Source organism: Nicotiana tabacum, chromosome 20 (genome assembly GCF_000715075.1).
Source record: "Nicotiana tabacum cultivar K326 chromosome 20, ASM71507v2, whole genome shotgun sequence".
Classification (NCBI taxonomy): domain Eukaryota; kingdom Viridiplantae; phylum Streptophyta; class Magnoliopsida; order Solanales; family Solanaceae; genus Nicotiana; species Nicotiana tabacum.
The window spans coordinates 154848776-154864383 of NC_134099.1; the positions used below are offsets into that span (position 1 = coordinate 154848776).

The following is a 15608-nucleotide window of genomic DNA, read 5'->3' on the forward strand; positions in this document are numbered from 1 at the left end:
TCTTTTGGATTCTTTTAAAGTCTCTCCTGGCCATAGGTTAGGCACTTGAAGTCCACTTTGTTCGGATTCCGACTTTTTTACAAGGAGTAAATGCTTCAACATGTTTAATATGGAAAATGCAATGATTTTCAATTTCCGAAACTTATGTTCAAAGATTATTATGACATGGCAATATTTCCTGGAAAATAAATGATATTTTTTTTAACAGAATGGTGAACTGGTCCTTCCTACATTTTTACATGTAGAAGTTATGTCCGTATACCATCAGAGGCGTATCCAAGATAAGAAGATTATATTTTCCCACGTATGACTTTAAATTAATATACAATATATAATAACTTGATTATAATCAAATTTTATAAATATTTAGTGAATATTTTAATATGTATATAGAGTCTGTAATTTTTCTTTATTGAATTCTTCCGTTATTGTTTACAATGTGGAGCTTTGCTGAAGCTCAACTATACCTCCCAAATACCTACTAAGCTATGTTCCTCATAGACCAAAGTTTTTTAATATCTATTCGAAGTTGTAATAGTATCAACCTAAACTTTTTTGACCCTATCCACTTTACTCACTTTGTATTCCAATCGTAATTAAATCCTTGCATGCATGTGTTAGAGCCTCACTTAGTCACTTATTACTGCTAATTTTTGTACCCAAGATTAAAAGAGCTAGATATTTCTTTCTCAATTATTTACACCCTGCCTTGTCAAATTGTGCTAATCAAGCATACATCTACACGATTCTCATATGCACCATGAACGTATATTAGTTTGGACTGAACTCGGAGAGAAGAAGATCGAATCTCATTTTCTGTTAATACACAATAATAACCGACTTAGCCTAATATATACTAAGTAGTTATCACTTTAGTACACCTCTAAGTTTCTTCTAGTTACACTTTAGTCCTACTAACAAATTAGTAACTAACTTCTCATCTGCATACTCCCCCTCAAGCTGGAGGGTGAAATACATTGAACACTCTCAGCTTGGATATCAAAGTTTTGTGTTGCTCAACTACCAGTCATGTGGTCATCACATCTGCGAGCTGCTCTTTAGTGGAAATATATTAAGGTGTAATCAATCTTTCCTTAATCTTTTCTCATAAAACGATAGCCAATTTCTATTTGTTCTCTCATGATAGACTGGGTTGGTTGCTATCTACATAGCTGCTTTACTGTCACAATACATTATTAATGGTTCCTTCATTGCTAAGCCCAGCTCTTTCAGCAATCCTACCAGCCATACTAACTCTAAAGTTACTAACTTACTGTTGCTATGCTCATATACTCTGCCTCAGCAGAGCTCCTACTTACAGTTTATTGTTTCTTGAATTTCCACGAGATCAAAGAGTTTCCTAGTTTTATCACATATCCAGTCACAGATCTCCTTGTGTTTGGACAAGTAGCCCAGTCTGAATCACAATAGGCTGTGACTTTCTCCAGTGACCCTTTCTTCAATAATATTCCCATCACTGGTGAACCTTTAATGTATCTCACAACTCTCAATGCAGCATCGAAATGTGATTGCTTTGGATGTTGCAAGAATTGACTTAGAACTTGAATTGCAAAACATATGTCTGGCCTAGTAATAGCGAGGTAAATAAGTTTTTCTATTAGTTTCTGATAGCTGACAATGTGTTATAACTCCTCATCTCCTGTAATCCCTGCATGTTTATCATATTCAAACTGTTGTCAATTTTTTGGTTTTGTTCTAATGGTGAGCTAGCTGGCTTAGCCCCACTTAATCCAACCTATAAAATTAGTTGAAGAGCGTACTTTCTTTGATTAAGTATAACTCATGTGAGTGGCTTCATGAGCTCAATTCCTAGAAAGTATCTGAGTTTACCTAGATCTTTTAGCTTGAAGTGCTTATGTAGAGTTGTTGTTGCTTCTTCTACCAATGTGTTGTTGCTTTTAGTAATCAACAGATCATCTACATGTATAAGGATGATCACCAGTTCTACACCTACCTTCTTTGTAAATAAGGAATGGTCATAGGCACTTTGAGAGTACCCTGCACTAGTCAATGCATCAGTCAGCTTATGTTCCATTTCCTCGATGCATGTTTAAGGTCATACAGGAACTTAAGGAGTCTGCAAACTTTATACTCCCCCGCCTATGGATTCCCTGAGGTAAGTTGACGTATACCTCCTTATAAAGATCACCTTATAGAAAGGCATTGTACACATCCATTTGAGGCAAATTCCACCCTTTAGAGATTGCTAGGCTTATCATTGTTCTTTTGCCTCCCTTTGGAGACAGCTAGTCTTATCATTGTTCTAACTATTACCATCTTGGCAACAAGTAAAAAGTTTCATGATAATCCATACCCTCTTGTTGTATATATCCTTTGGAAACTAGCATGGATTTGAATCTGTCCACTTCCTTATTGGCTTTGTGTTCGATCTTATACACCCACTTTGAGCCAATGGTTTGCTTTCCTAGTGGTAGATCGATTACATGTCTTATTTTCTTCAAGTGCCTGAATCTTTTGCTTCATTACTTCTATTCATCTGTCATCTTGATAAGCTTCTTGAAAAGATCTTGGTTCTACTTGAGCTGAGAATAACTCAAGGTAGCATTGGTAGTGTTCTGACAAGCGAGCATAACTCACATAATTGGAAACTGGATAGGTGCTGGTTCCTTTTGATTTACATAAAGTCACATAATACTAAAGCCACACTGTTGGCTTTGTTGTTCTTGTTGACCTCCTACTCTCAGGAAGTACAGGTTGTGGTGCAACTGGTGCCATTGGTTCAAGTGTTGTCTCTCCATGTTCATGTTGTTGTGTAGGGCCTTGTTGTTGTGTATAATCTTGGGTTACTCTTCTCTCCTGAACCAAGTTCCTCTATGTCATTGACTACCTCATCTAGTGTCCATATCTAGTTCTTCAGGATTGCTAGAATCATCTACTACAGTGTTGTGCATTTGATCATCTACAGTCTGCTGAGAAGTTGTCCCCAGATCATTGTCTGCTGCTGAAATAGGCTGATGTCTAGAAATTATTATGTAGTCCATATCAGGAAGGAACAAATTCTCAGGTTCACTAGGTAGAACCTTGAAAGGAAAAATGTCTTCCCCAAACTCACATCTCTACTTACAAAAAATCTACTGGATTCCAAATCATATGGTCTATATCCCTTCTGCACCTCTGAATATCCAATGAATACTGATTTCTTTGCCCTAACTGCAAATTTATCTCCCCTTGGCAGTGTGCTGACATAACAAAGCACCCAAACACCCTCAGATGGTCCACTTTGGGTGGTTCCCATAGAGTTTTTCATATGGAGACTTTCCATTTAGCGCACCTGTAGATAGTTTGTTGATCAAATACACTGCAGTTTTGATATAGTCCCTCCAAAATCTAGTAGGTATATTGCTTTGGAATTTTAATGCTTTTGCCACCTCTAATTTGTGTCTATGTTTCCTCTCTACTACTCCATTTTGCTGTAGAATATAGGGGAAACTACTTTGGTGTACTATTCCCAAGGATGACATTATCTCATTGTAGTTTTTATTGAAAATTTTTGTACCATTGTCAGATCTTAGCACTTTAACTGTAGTATTAAACTGATTCTTTACAAGAGAAAAGCAATTCTTCAAGAGTACTATTACTTTACATTTAAATTGTAGCAAGCAGATCCAAGTAAACCTACTATAGTCATATACTATGGTAACAAAGTAATACCTCTTGTCACGTAGCTACTTTGTATGGTCCCCAGACATCTATCTGCACAAGTTGGAAAATACAATTAGATTGATGACTACTAATAGGAAACTTCAGTCTGCTTTGTATGGCTAATGGACAAATCTCACAGTTCTTTTGTACTTCTTGATTCATTTTGTTCTTCAAATCCGTCAAGCATTGTAATGAGCCCATGGATGCATGTCCCATCCTATCCTATGATGCCACAATGTTGTATTTATTTCCTCCTTCTTGACTGATCCAGCTACTATTGCCTCCTCTTCACCTCTAATTATGTGCAATCCTTCATCTTCTCTACCAATCCCCAGCACCCTGCCATTGTAAAGCCCTTGAAACACATAGAAACCAGGGTAGAAACATGCTAAACAATGCAAATCTCTAGTCAGCTTGGATACTGAAATGAGATTGAACTTAAAGTCAGGCATATGTAAAACATTCATAATCTTTTGCCCTCCTAGTATTGTTGTATCTCATGTGTGTACTATCTCTTATTTTCCTCATATAGGTATTTGAACTCTATTACTGTTTCCTCTATTAACTCCTCTTAATTTTTCTAAAACTTCCTTGCAAAAAGTAATATGATGTGATGCTCCCGAATCCACTATCCAATCATATGATGGGGCATTGAATAATAGTGATGGTATACCTGTCATGTTTGTTGAACCTACTATGTTGTTAGAACTCCCTTCCATTGATGATTTTATCAACAAACTCACTAGATTCGTGTACTGATCCTCAGTCATATAGTTCCCATGTGACTGATTGCTCGTTGTAACCTCTTTTTCCACATTGACATTGTTAGCATAAGACTTGGTAGGGAATTGACCCTTTTTCTTACTTTTGAAGTCTGATGGGTACCCAATGATCTTGTAGTATTTTTCCCCCCTTTGACATTGTTAGTATAAGAATTTGTAGGGAATTAACTCACTAGATGCTTGTACTGATCCTCAGTCATATAGTTCCCTTGTTGTTGATTACTCGTTGTAACCTCTTTTTCCCCATTGACATTGTTAGCATAGGACTTGGTAGGGATTGACCCTTCTTCTTACTTTTAAAGTCTGCTGGGTACCCAATGATCTTGTAGCAGTTTTCTTTCAAATACCCTTTGTACCTACAGTGCTCACGGATGAGTCCTGGCTTCTTCCCCTTCAGAAACTGATTTCCTTTTCCTGCTAACATAGTCATTGGCTCTTTATTTGTGTCAACCACTCCTTATTACCTTTGGCTCTCCTCCTGTACTATATCTATATAAGCTTGATTCACAGTAAGGACTTTCCTTTTCAGCAACACTGCATTTCTCACATGACTGTAACTCTCATTCAGCCTCATTAAAAATTGTAGTAATCTTTGTCTCGCTAAATGATCTATGTATGGGCGTGATTCTTCACAATCACATGAGGATAGTGGTGCTAGGATGTCTAATTCATTCCATAAGTCTTTCAATTTTGAGAAATAGGAGGTCATAGATTTTGTACCTTGCCTTAGGGTTGCAATGTCAGTAGATATCTGATAAATTCTGGTCAGGTCATCTTTGTCAAACCTTTCCTTGAACTCGTCCCAAATTTTCCTTGCACTTGAGGCATCCATGATGCTTGATACCAACTCCGCTACCACAGTGCTACTAAGCCATGAGACCACTACTACATTATACATTTCCTATTGCGCCACTAGTTCTCCTCGGTACAAGCCTTTAAGGCGAGTTCCATCCACAAATCCTAACTTGTTCTTCACTAGGAGAGATACTTTCATAGGTCTACTCTACATGGCATAATTTTCTGGCCCTGTGAGTTTGAGAGCTATTAGAGTTGTTCCCGGCGAATCTAAATCCTTAAGGTATAGTGGATGATTGTGAGGAAGTTGTCCAATTTCACTTTCCGCCATTGTTGAACCTTTGCGATCTACGAACTCAGTTGAATTCTTAAATTGAAGGTGAAGAACAACTCGAATCCATCGATTGAAGCTCTAATACCATGTGAAATTGTGCTAATCAAGCATAGATCCCCTAAGTTTGGACCATGAACAATTCTCACATGCACCATGAACGTATATTAGTTTGGACTGAACTCAGAGAGTAGAAGAAGAGATAATCTCATTTTCTGTTAATACACAGTAATAGCCGACTTAGCCTAATATATACTAAGTAGTTATCTACTAAGTAGTTATTACTTTAGTACACCCCTAAATTTCTTTTAATTATACTTTAGTCCTACTAACAGATTAATAACTAACTTCTCATCTGCATATGCCTATAAGTTCATATATATTTCCTCTACTTAATCATCAGTGTGGAAGTCCATATTTGACATCTCAAAATTAATATATCATTTATTTTCTTCCTCTTTAGTATCAACACTATAAATAAACAAGGAAAATGCACTACTTTGGGCGATGTTTGACATAATATATTGTTGATCTTCTTATTTTTGCCGTTGAGGGAATGTTGGGCAAGTTGTAATTTAAAATAGTATATATAATTATGAAAAACGGTATGGACATTGAGTTTCAATATATATATATATATATATATATATATATATATATATATATATATATATATATATATATATATATATATATATATATATTTCTTGAGAAACCATAATGTTTACAATTAACAGAACCCATGGCAGTCCCTGTCCGACAAGACATTGTTAAAACTGCAGCTGGTTCCAGATTGTGACAACGCCAACACTTTCTTCCTTCTCAAGCAAATGCCACCCCTTCTAAAACTATATTCCATTTTCTTTCTTTTTGAAATTCTTTTGGGTACTCTTTTTGTCTTCTTGGCAACTTCATTGCATGTATAGATATTACAAGTGACCGAACCGGATTCAAGATTTGAAACATTATAAGTTTGAGTTTAGAATTTTATCATAACTTATTCCATTTTAAGGAAGCTTCCCTCCATATATAAAAAAAAGAAAAAGCTTCCCTAAAATATTATTTAGGTGCCGGTGTATATAAATTAATAATTTTTGCTATATGGCGTGAACCTGATAGTAAAATAATTTTTAAAATTGACGATGTATATAAATTAATGTTGTCAACAATGGTAGATTTTCCCATGTGATTGCATATGTAGGATAGTAATCAAAGTCTTCTTTTTCCAACATGACCAAATAGGGAGAAAAACCCACTAGTAATCCGCCCCAAAACCTAACTTTCTTTGAAGTCTAAAAGCATCTATTAAAAATTTACGTTTTTATTTATTTATTTATTCACTAAAGTACAACAGTGATAATATTGACATACAAACCACCCAAAGCCTATAAATATCCCTCTAAACTACTCCAATTCCTCATCACCCTCCATTTAATCAGTTTCTTGCATCCCTTAACAATTTTCCCTTTAGCAAAATGAGTTCTTTAGCAATTTTCTCACTTCTCTTTATCTTCCTTTTCCACTTATCATCAGCAGCAAATACTATGTACAATATCCAAACATCATTTCTGAGTGCATGGGCTGCAGCCTGTGCTTCTACTAGCCCGGCCACTATTTACGTGCCACGTGGAAGTTACTTGATTCGTAATGCATACTTTTATGGCCAAACATGCAAGAGCAAGGCTATTACTATACGTATTGATGGCACTCTCTTAGCTCCCTCTGATTATAATGTAATTGGAAATGCTGGAAATTGGATCAAATTCGAAAAGGTTAACGGAGTTTCCATCTATGGTGGAACCTTTGATGGACAAGGTGATGGTCTTTGGGCTTGCAAGACCTCCGGCAAGAATTGTCCTAAAGGCACAACGGTACGTTTATTTACTCCTTTGTTGTTTCACTTTATGTGACATTATTACTATCTGTCGAGTCAAAGAAATTCTTTTTACTGTGATATTGTCAAGGTATTTTCAATTAATTTTAAATATTGTGACTTATGTTACTTGTATTTAGTTTATAAATTTGTTAATTTTATTTTTAAGAAATTGAAGATTCTATGTCGTCGGGCTTATAAAAAAATTGAAACGGAGGGTGTACTTTATTCCAGTTCAAGCTATTAAGAATGCTCTAAAAGAGAGGAAAACCCCTAGAAATTTGCAATATACTAGAGAGTTTTGATGATTTGTCTCATCAAACAATCATCTTTGTTTCAATTTTACATTAAATTTTGGTGCAGGCATTGGCCTTTTACAACTCGAACAACATCATAATCAGTGGAGTAACTGCACAAAATAGCCAAATGTTCCACATTTTGGTAGATGGATGCAAAAACGTGAAGCTACAAGGAGTGAAGGTCTCAGCTCCAGGAAACAGCCCTAACACCGACGGAATTCACGTGCAATTATCGTCAGGGGTTAGCATTATGAACTCTGATATTGGTACTGGAGATGACTGTATCTCAATTGGCCCTGGAAATTCTAACTTATGGATCGAAGGCATCGCTTGTGGCCCTGGTCATGGAATAAGGTTTGGAACATAATGACTATTTAATTAAGTAAGTCTGTCAATAATGATTTTTGATTGGCTTATATCCAAATTAATTGAAATTGTTGCAGCATTGGAAGTTTAGGTTGGAAATTGCAAGAACCTGGAGTCCAAAATGTAACAATTAAGAGTGTTACCTTCAGTGGAACAGAGAATGGCGTGAGAGTGAAAACTTGGGCAAGGCCTAGCAATGGATTTGTTAGAGGTGTTCGCTTTCAGCATATACTTATGACTGATGTTCAAAATCCTATCATCATAGACCAAAATTACTGCCCTAATCATGAAAGTTGTCCTCATCAGGTAATAATTAAATATTTAAATTTAGTACAATGACGATAAGATTAATGATAATACTAGATCATGTTCCCTTAATCTAACATTACTCGTTTTTTCAGGTATCGGGCGTAAAGATAAGTGATGTAACGTATCAAGACATACGTGGAACATCGGCTACAGAAGTTGGAGTGAGATTTGACTGTAGCAAAGTGAATCCATGCAGTGGAATAAGACTTGAAAATGTGAATCTAAGTTACAAAGATCATGCAGCTGAAGCTTCATGTGTTAATGCTGGTGGAAGAGCTTCTGGCTCAGACAAACCTATTAGCTGCTTATAAATAAGAAGGGAAACACATAAAAATATATTTGTATAATATCATACTGAATACTTTACAAGCTGAAAATAGAATTACGTATACAGAACATTAAAGCTGGACACTATATGTACGACTGCTGAAATTGCAATATGTACCTAGAAATAAAGATGAATGATAATGTAATTTTACTTACTCCCTCCGTTTTAATTTATATGAACTTGTTTGACTGGGCAAGGAGTTTAAGAAAAAATGAAGACTTTTTGAATTTGTGGTCCTAAACAAGTCAAAAAGGAGTGCAGCGTATTTGTGTAATTATAAAAGCTTATCATTAAAAGTAGAATTGGACATTTAAGCTAAATTATTTCCAAATTTATTTGAACGAACCTAAAAGGAAATTGATTCATATAAACTGAAACAAAGGGAATAGTAGTTTTCTTACTCGTTCGTGGGCTGGTAGCAAGCTCCAACGAAATGTCAATAAAGATCTAGCTAATATCGAAAATAGTCAACATATGCAAAGTCAAGATTTAACTTTATCGGTTCTAAATTCTAGTATAATAATATTACTCCCTTCGGTTCACTTTAATTAATTTTTTTGTTTTTTTCGTGGTCCACAATATTTGATTTTTTAAGGAAATAATTTCTTTTTTCCAAAGTTTGCCTTGGAGTAAGGAGTCTAGGAGTATTTGTTGTATTTTTAATAAACAAATTAAAGTTAATATAGTCAATTTTATTGTTAATTAATGGTAAAAGATAGTTTCCTTAATATGCGTAAAAATAACCAAAAAATTAACTAAAGTGGACCGAAGAGAGTATATTTTAGTAACTGAGTTCCATATTTAATTTTTGTACATATTTTAGTAAATTAATTAAATATAAATACAACTAAATTTCTGACTTCACCGAACACATACGGACTCCTAGGCTTTTTTTTTTTCTTCTTGTTAATAGGACATACAAGGATTAAAGTCAAAAACAAAATTTTAAAAAGTAAAGAAACAGTAAAATGCAACAAATGTTCCTTTTGGAGAAAGAGTCAAAAGGCTTCATAACCCCCACTAGCAAATAGCCACCTTGCAAAAGACAGAAATAGTAAAAGCAACTAATGATCCAGCAATAATTCAATAAGATATTAAAATTTTCCTCAACTCTTATTCACATTTTTCACGCTTTCTTCTTCATAGTCTTTTCAAAACTCCAGTTCAGCACTAAGAAATTAAAGGTGTTCAAATTACAGTGGAAATTAATGGAGGAAGTTAGTAACAAGCAGATCATTCTAAAGGATTATGTAAATGGTGTTCCTAAGGAATCAGATATGGAATTGAGAATCAGCACCATAAAATTGAAGGTTCCAGAAGATTCCAAGGCTGTGTTGGTGAAAAATCTGTACTTGTCGTGTGATCCTTATATGAGACCTCGTATGAAGAAAACAGAGGGCAGCTATACTGATTCTTTTACTCCTGGCTCTGTAAGTCAGAATTCCTCCCTTTTTTATGTTTAATTTTGAATTTTGAATTTTTTTTACATCCAATTTATGTTATTTATGTTTCGGTAAACTGAAATCATTCTAAGATATTTGATGTTTTAGAAAATAAGAATTAATTTTCAATTATTTCCAAATTCAACCCTTATTGCTACTCCCTCGTCTCATATTAACAGTCGTGGTTACTAAAAATAGTTGTCTCAAATTATTTGTCATTTTAGAAGTTAAGGCAAAATTGATTGTTTTTCCCTAGTAGTAATTGTTGTTGAAGATGGAGATAACACACAAATAGAATAAATATTCAACGAAGGGAGATTATATCTTAAGACATAAATAAAGGTAGAGTAGTCCAATCCATTCCCTAATTAATATTTCTTAAGGGAGGTGTTAAAGAGAAACACGACTGTTAATATGAGACTGAGGGAGTATTAGTTAAGTGTCAATTAAGTGAGAAATTTAAATCAATAAATGGCAGTTTAGACAAGTACTCATAATTAAGACTCTTAAATGTTTTTCCCTGAGGGGTCGTTTCGTTGGGAAACAAGTTATCCCATGATTAATTATCTCATGATTAGTTATCCTGGGATTAGTTGTCCCATCCTCCCATACAGATAAAAAAAATACTACAATCGGAATTATTATACCACGATTTTATCACAACCAAACGCAGGATAAACTCATCTCAAATTTAATTTCGGAATTAATTATCCTTTATCCCTGTTACTGAACGAGTCCTAACGGGTATGCATAGACTTTAGAAGACAGACAAATTATAATTTTTTATATGGAAAAGAGGCAGTAAAACATTGTGATGCATGGTGCCACAACAACTGACTTAACAGAGCAACGACAGCCAGAGGCGGATGCAGCATATTAACATCAGGTTCTTCTAATTAAATAGAGTACTTTCGGTGGGAAGTATAAATATATGTGAAAATTTTACTAAAATTGCAACAAATACTAGGTTTAAACCTACAATTTTAAAAATATAATAGATTCTATGTTAAGGAGTTAATTATTGAACCTATAGAATTTAAATTCTAGATCCGCTTCTAAGAACGAAGCCTTAATCTCAAACTCTAAGTTTAGGTTGGACCTCACAGATCATGTCGCTTCATTTAAGAGCAACTAACTTAATTAATGATATTATTTGAACAAGGAGGATCAAGGTTAAGTTAGTTAAATAGTAGGAAAACTAGTATCTATTCTGTCGGTAGATATGGATGTTTTTCTTTATTGTTTAAGTTTCATCAACGTCACTTTAAATTCAGAATTCCATGGAAAAAGGACTAAAAATTACTTATCTCTGTTAGATTCTACAAATTTTACATGAATGGCAATTGAATCCTTTCTAATTTCAATTTGGCTAACTATGATTTTCTACTATTATAATTTCTCACATCATTTTTTTGTGTAGCCTCTAGTGGGGTTTGGAGTGGCTAAAGTTGTGGATTCAGCTCATCCAAAATTCAAGAAAGATGACTTAGTTTGGGGAATTACTGGATGGGAAGAATACAGCATTATTAAAGCTCCTGACAGTCTATTCAAAATTCATAATACAGATGTGCCTCTTTCCTACTATACAGGAATCCTTGGTAAGTTATTCTGTCAAAAAATATATCATAAGCACCATCTGGAGATTTATTCAATTTCCTGAAGTAGTTATATGTTGAGCCTGCCCAGCTGGAGATTTGAAATTGGCTATCGGAACTTCGAGTTAATAGAATTCTGAGTAAGTTAGTACTTATTGTTAGAAGTGTGTGACCATCTTATCTAAAAGCAGATGATCACACACTTTAATATGGTGTCAGAGTCAAACTCATCTCTGTTCTTGGTTTATCCATTATTTGACGCCCATGTTTTATTGTCCACGTAGGAGATGTCCCCAGTCCCCTTCTATACGTGCAGGGGGAGGGGGGGGGTTGGATGATCACACACTTCAATACTTATATCTCAAAAAAATGCTACAATCTTTGTTGAACTGATTCTTTTTCTTTTCAAAATATGTTATTAAAAAAAACAATCCAGAGTTTGTATTTGTAAGGATTAATTTTCCTTGTCATAGTTCATATCCATATTCAAGCCGGAAAAATTCTTCTTTTTCTTTTCACTGTGGAAACAGAATGAAGGCCAAGGTCTATATTTATCCCAAATTTTGAGTTGGGAACAGTTTCCTGAGATCCCTTGCTGATTATATTGGGTTTGTCTGCATCTAGAAAGACAAAGTTCACACTTCAAACAAAAGATAAGTATAAAATTTTGAACGTAAAAACGATAGAAAGATAAGCAATGTAATTGTATTGTTAGGGATGCCTGGAATAACAGCTTATGGAGGTTTTTATGAGCTATGCTCCCCAAAGAAAGGAGAAACTGTGTATGTTTCTGCTGCATCTGGAGCAGTAGGTCAGCTCGTCGGGCAATTCGCTAAGCTATTGGGCTGCTATGTTGTTGGAAGTGCTGGAAGCAAAGAAAAGGTAAGCTCTTATTCACACAACATTCTTCACCACAATGGTTGATCTGCTCAATGTGATTGATTTCAAAGATTGTCCGAATCTTGATGATATTCATGTTAACTAACGTCAACCGGCTTTTGCTGCCCGCGATGCCTCTTAACGAGGGATCAGGAGGAAAGTTCTTTTTCCATTGCTAGTCATCTCTATTTTAGTTTTAGGATGTTGTTATAAAGATGTCTGACTGTACCGTAGTGAGTGATCAAACCAGCTAAGGTATCAGTATCCGGACAGCAAGAAGCTGGAGTTGGTTCTTAAAGATACCCTTGCAGCAACTTGTGACTAAAGGAAAAGGGAAGACACTGCCTAAACTGTCTGGAACTGTATGAGAAATATTTGATTTTTATTCATTCTTAGCTGGTTTGATCGCTCACAACAGTACAGTCACACATCTTTATAACAACATCCATGTATAAAAGTCATTCACTATAAAAGCCAAGTTTTCTCGAAACTAATTTTTTATGTTATGTTATAATATATGTCCTCTGTACCAAAACTTCACTATAACATCCAAAAAATATCAGAACAAATACGATTGTTATTGAGATATTTGACTATACATGATATTGCTTGAAGTCTGTTAATACTACTGTAAGGTAATATTGCGCGAAGATGAACGTATAAATCTAGGCATGGAGTAGTACTTTCTGCTTTGACCTCAACTTTTTGTTGTTTTTCGTGTTTTTTAGGTTGAACTTTTGAAGAACAGATTTGGGTTTGATGAAGCATTTAACTATAAAGAGGAACAGGATTTATCTGCAGCTTTGAAGAGGTAAGTCTCATGTTTCTTTTTTCTTCTAATGTAGACTCATTTTCACCTGGAAAATGGAGTAACTAGCAGCAGAAACCTCTGTATCCCTAAAATTGAAGTATTAACACAAATGACATATTTTCTTGAATGGGAAGCTACAACATGCGGGGGCGGAGGTAGAAGCCAAAGTACGGGTTCGGTCCAATTAGTAATATTTGTGTGTATATTTGTATTAAAAAATTCACTAAATATGTATAAAAATAAAATTCAGAATCCAGTTACTATCACCTTATGTCGCTATCCTAGAATGTAGAACCCATAAAGTTCAAATTCTAGCTCCGTCTCTTAGGCAACCTGTTCTCTTCTCCTTGACATTTTTCATGGAACTCTGTAGTAAGAGAGATCCCGAACGTAGAACACACATTTCTCACCAAATTTTTTGTTCAAAAAATAGGTATTTCCCCGATGGAATTGATATTTACTTTGAGAATGTTGGAGGAAAGATGCTTGACGCGGTTCTTCTGAACATGAGAATCCATGGACGAATCGCTGTATGTGGATTCATCTCACAATACAACCTGGAGCAGTCTGAAGGAGTGCATAACTTGTTCTGTCTCATCACAAAACGAATCCGTATGCAAGGATTTTTGGCTGCTGATTACTTTCCCCTTTACCAAAAGTTTGTAGAAATGGTTACTCCACACATAAAAGAAGGGAAGGTAACATATGTGGAAGACATAGCTGAAGGCATTGAAAGTGCACCTGGTGCTCTAGTTGGGCTCTTCTCTGGTCGTAATGTTGGCAAGCAATTGGTACGTATTTCTCGTGAATAAACTTGTACAGTCGGGGTTGGAGGCTAGCTCACTTGGTGAGTTCTCTGCCTTCCAAAATGAGGTGGAGGGTTCAAAACCTATCAGTAGCACAACATTCCCCTTCCTCCCTCAACCGATGAAATAAAAAAGAAAACTTGTACATTCAATTTGTTATCAACATAGATGCGTTTGCTGTCGTATAACCATATTGACACGGGCTTGCAGACCACTTTTAAAAAGTTCCTAGGCCTCCTTCTCCTGTTCGATGTGGGACTGCGCGCCTTAATGTGTTATCAACTATAACTCTGTCTGATTAAAAGTTGTTTGAGTATAAGGTTTGTAAACATTGTGTTGGTAATGGTTTTTGTTTAATGCTAGTGTCTGCGTAAATGTTAGTACTTGTTACTTGAGATTTTTGTGTGGTGCTAATTTATGTAGCTCCAACATGTTAATACATTGGACGATTTTGCTGTAAAGTTTATTATACTCCTAAGTATATATAAAGGAAAAATCTTCGTAATATTATAATTTTTCGAGCAAGGTTAAAGGAAGATATTTTCAACGGCAAATAGTTGTGAAGGTTTAGGGAAAATAGAAGGTTATGAAGGTTTGAAAATATCGAATGGAGAATAATCTTTAAAATAAAATTTAGAAGAGAAATGAGAAAGAATCTGAGTTCATAGAGGGGATTATTACTCTTTAGAGGAATGAGAAATAATTGGATCATTCTGGAATTATCCATGCTGGCTTGACCCAAAGCCCATTAAAGAAATTATTTTTTCATATTTGCATCTATTATAAGGCCTTTTATATTTGTGTTAAGAAATTAAGCTTAAAGTAACAATATAAAACAAGAAAATAGACAAGAAACGGAGAGAACTTTCTTATTTCATCAAGTGTTTCCCAAGTGTGTTTAAGTGTATAGTACATGATCCCCAATACCTCTATTTATAGGGTTATATAAAGGCTTACAATAAGGTTACTTTAAACATGGTATTAAACATTTGAGATCATGGAAGAAGATCATGAGAAGGTTATGAAGGTGTGGGAGTTACAACTATAATGGTGAAAAGTAGTGAGGTTATCTACATAGTGGAGAAGAGTAGTGTGAATTATATTTGATTAGTGGACATCCTTATAAATATGTATTTCATAACAATTTGCACATAATGGAGGTTTTGTTAGGAAGAAGAAACCCTACAACACTACCTCTTATACTTCTCATGGAGTTTCAGAGACTGATGAAGAAGAAGACGAAAACCTAAGCCTAAAGAGAAGAGACCAAGCTTCAGACCAAAAGTCTTACAAACTAAAAGACTTATG

At 35.0% G+C, this 15608-nt stretch overlaps 3 protein-coding genes across 3 annotated transcripts; 2 read left to right on the forward strand and 1 right to left on the reverse strand.

Moving 5' to 3' along the window:
- Positions 1-4926: 4926 nt before the first annotated feature.
- Positions 4927-5364, reverse strand: LOC142174611 (uncharacterized). The gene has a single exon (XM_075240438.1). The coding sequence runs from the start codon at positions 5362-5364 to the stop codon at positions 4927-4929; it is 438 nt and encodes a 145-aa protein (XP_075096539.1).
- Positions 5365-7028: 1664 nt separating this feature from the next.
- LOC107804016 (polygalacturonase-like) lies at positions 7029-8921 on the forward strand. Its single transcript, XM_016627823.2, has 4 exons — positions 7029-7463; positions 7829-8118; positions 8208-8436; positions 8532-8921. Exons 1-4 carry the CDS (start codon positions 7068-7070, stop codon positions 8748-8750), a joined length of 1134 nt encoding a protein of 377 aa, XP_016483309.2. The 5' UTR covers positions 7029-7067; the 3' UTR covers positions 8751-8921.
- An 884-nt stretch (positions 8922-9805) lies between these two features.
- Positions 9806-14629, forward strand: LOC107826139 (2-alkenal reductase (NADP(+)-dependent)-like). The gene is made up of 5 exons (XM_016653089.2): positions 9806-10197; positions 11630-11807; positions 12520-12686; positions 13412-13494; positions 13928-14629. The coding sequence occupies exons 1-5, from the start codon at positions 9976-9978 to the stop codon at positions 14304-14306; spliced, it is 1029 nt and encodes a 342-aa protein (XP_016508575.1). The 5' UTR covers positions 9806-9975; the 3' UTR covers positions 14307-14629.
- The last annotated feature ends 979 nt before the right edge of the window (positions 14630-15608 follow it).

Bases quoted from the DNA above. Each gene is read 5' to 3' on its own strand.
- LOC107804016 (XM_016627823.2), top strand. From the start codon at position 7,068: ATGAGTTCTTTAGCAATTTTCTCACTTCTCTTTATCTTCCTTTTCCAC. The intron at 7,464-7,828 runs GTACGTTTATTT...ATTTTGGTGCAG, and splicing joins ATTGTCCTAAAGGCACAACG to GCATTGGCCTTTTACAACTC. The intron at 8,437-8,531 runs GTAATAATTAAA...TCGTTTTTTCAG, and splicing joins ATGAAAGTTGTCCTCATCAG to GTATCGGGCGTAAAGATAAG.
- LOC107826139 (XM_016653089.2), top strand. From the start codon at position 9,976: ATGGAGGAAGTTAGTAACAAGCAGATCATTCTAAAGGATTATGTAAAT. The intron at 10,198-11,629 runs GTAAGTCAGAAT...TTTTTTGTGTAG, and splicing joins ATTCTTTTACTCCTGGCTCT to CCTCTAGTGGGGTTTGGAGT. The intron at 12,687-13,411 runs GTAAGCTCTTAT...CGTGTTTTTTAG, and splicing joins GTGCTGGAAGCAAAGAAAAG to GTTGAACTTTTGAAGAACAG.
- LOC142174611 (XM_075240438.1), bottom strand. From the start codon at position 5,364: ATGTATAATGTAGTAGTGGTCTCATGGCTTAGTAGCACTGTGGTAGCG.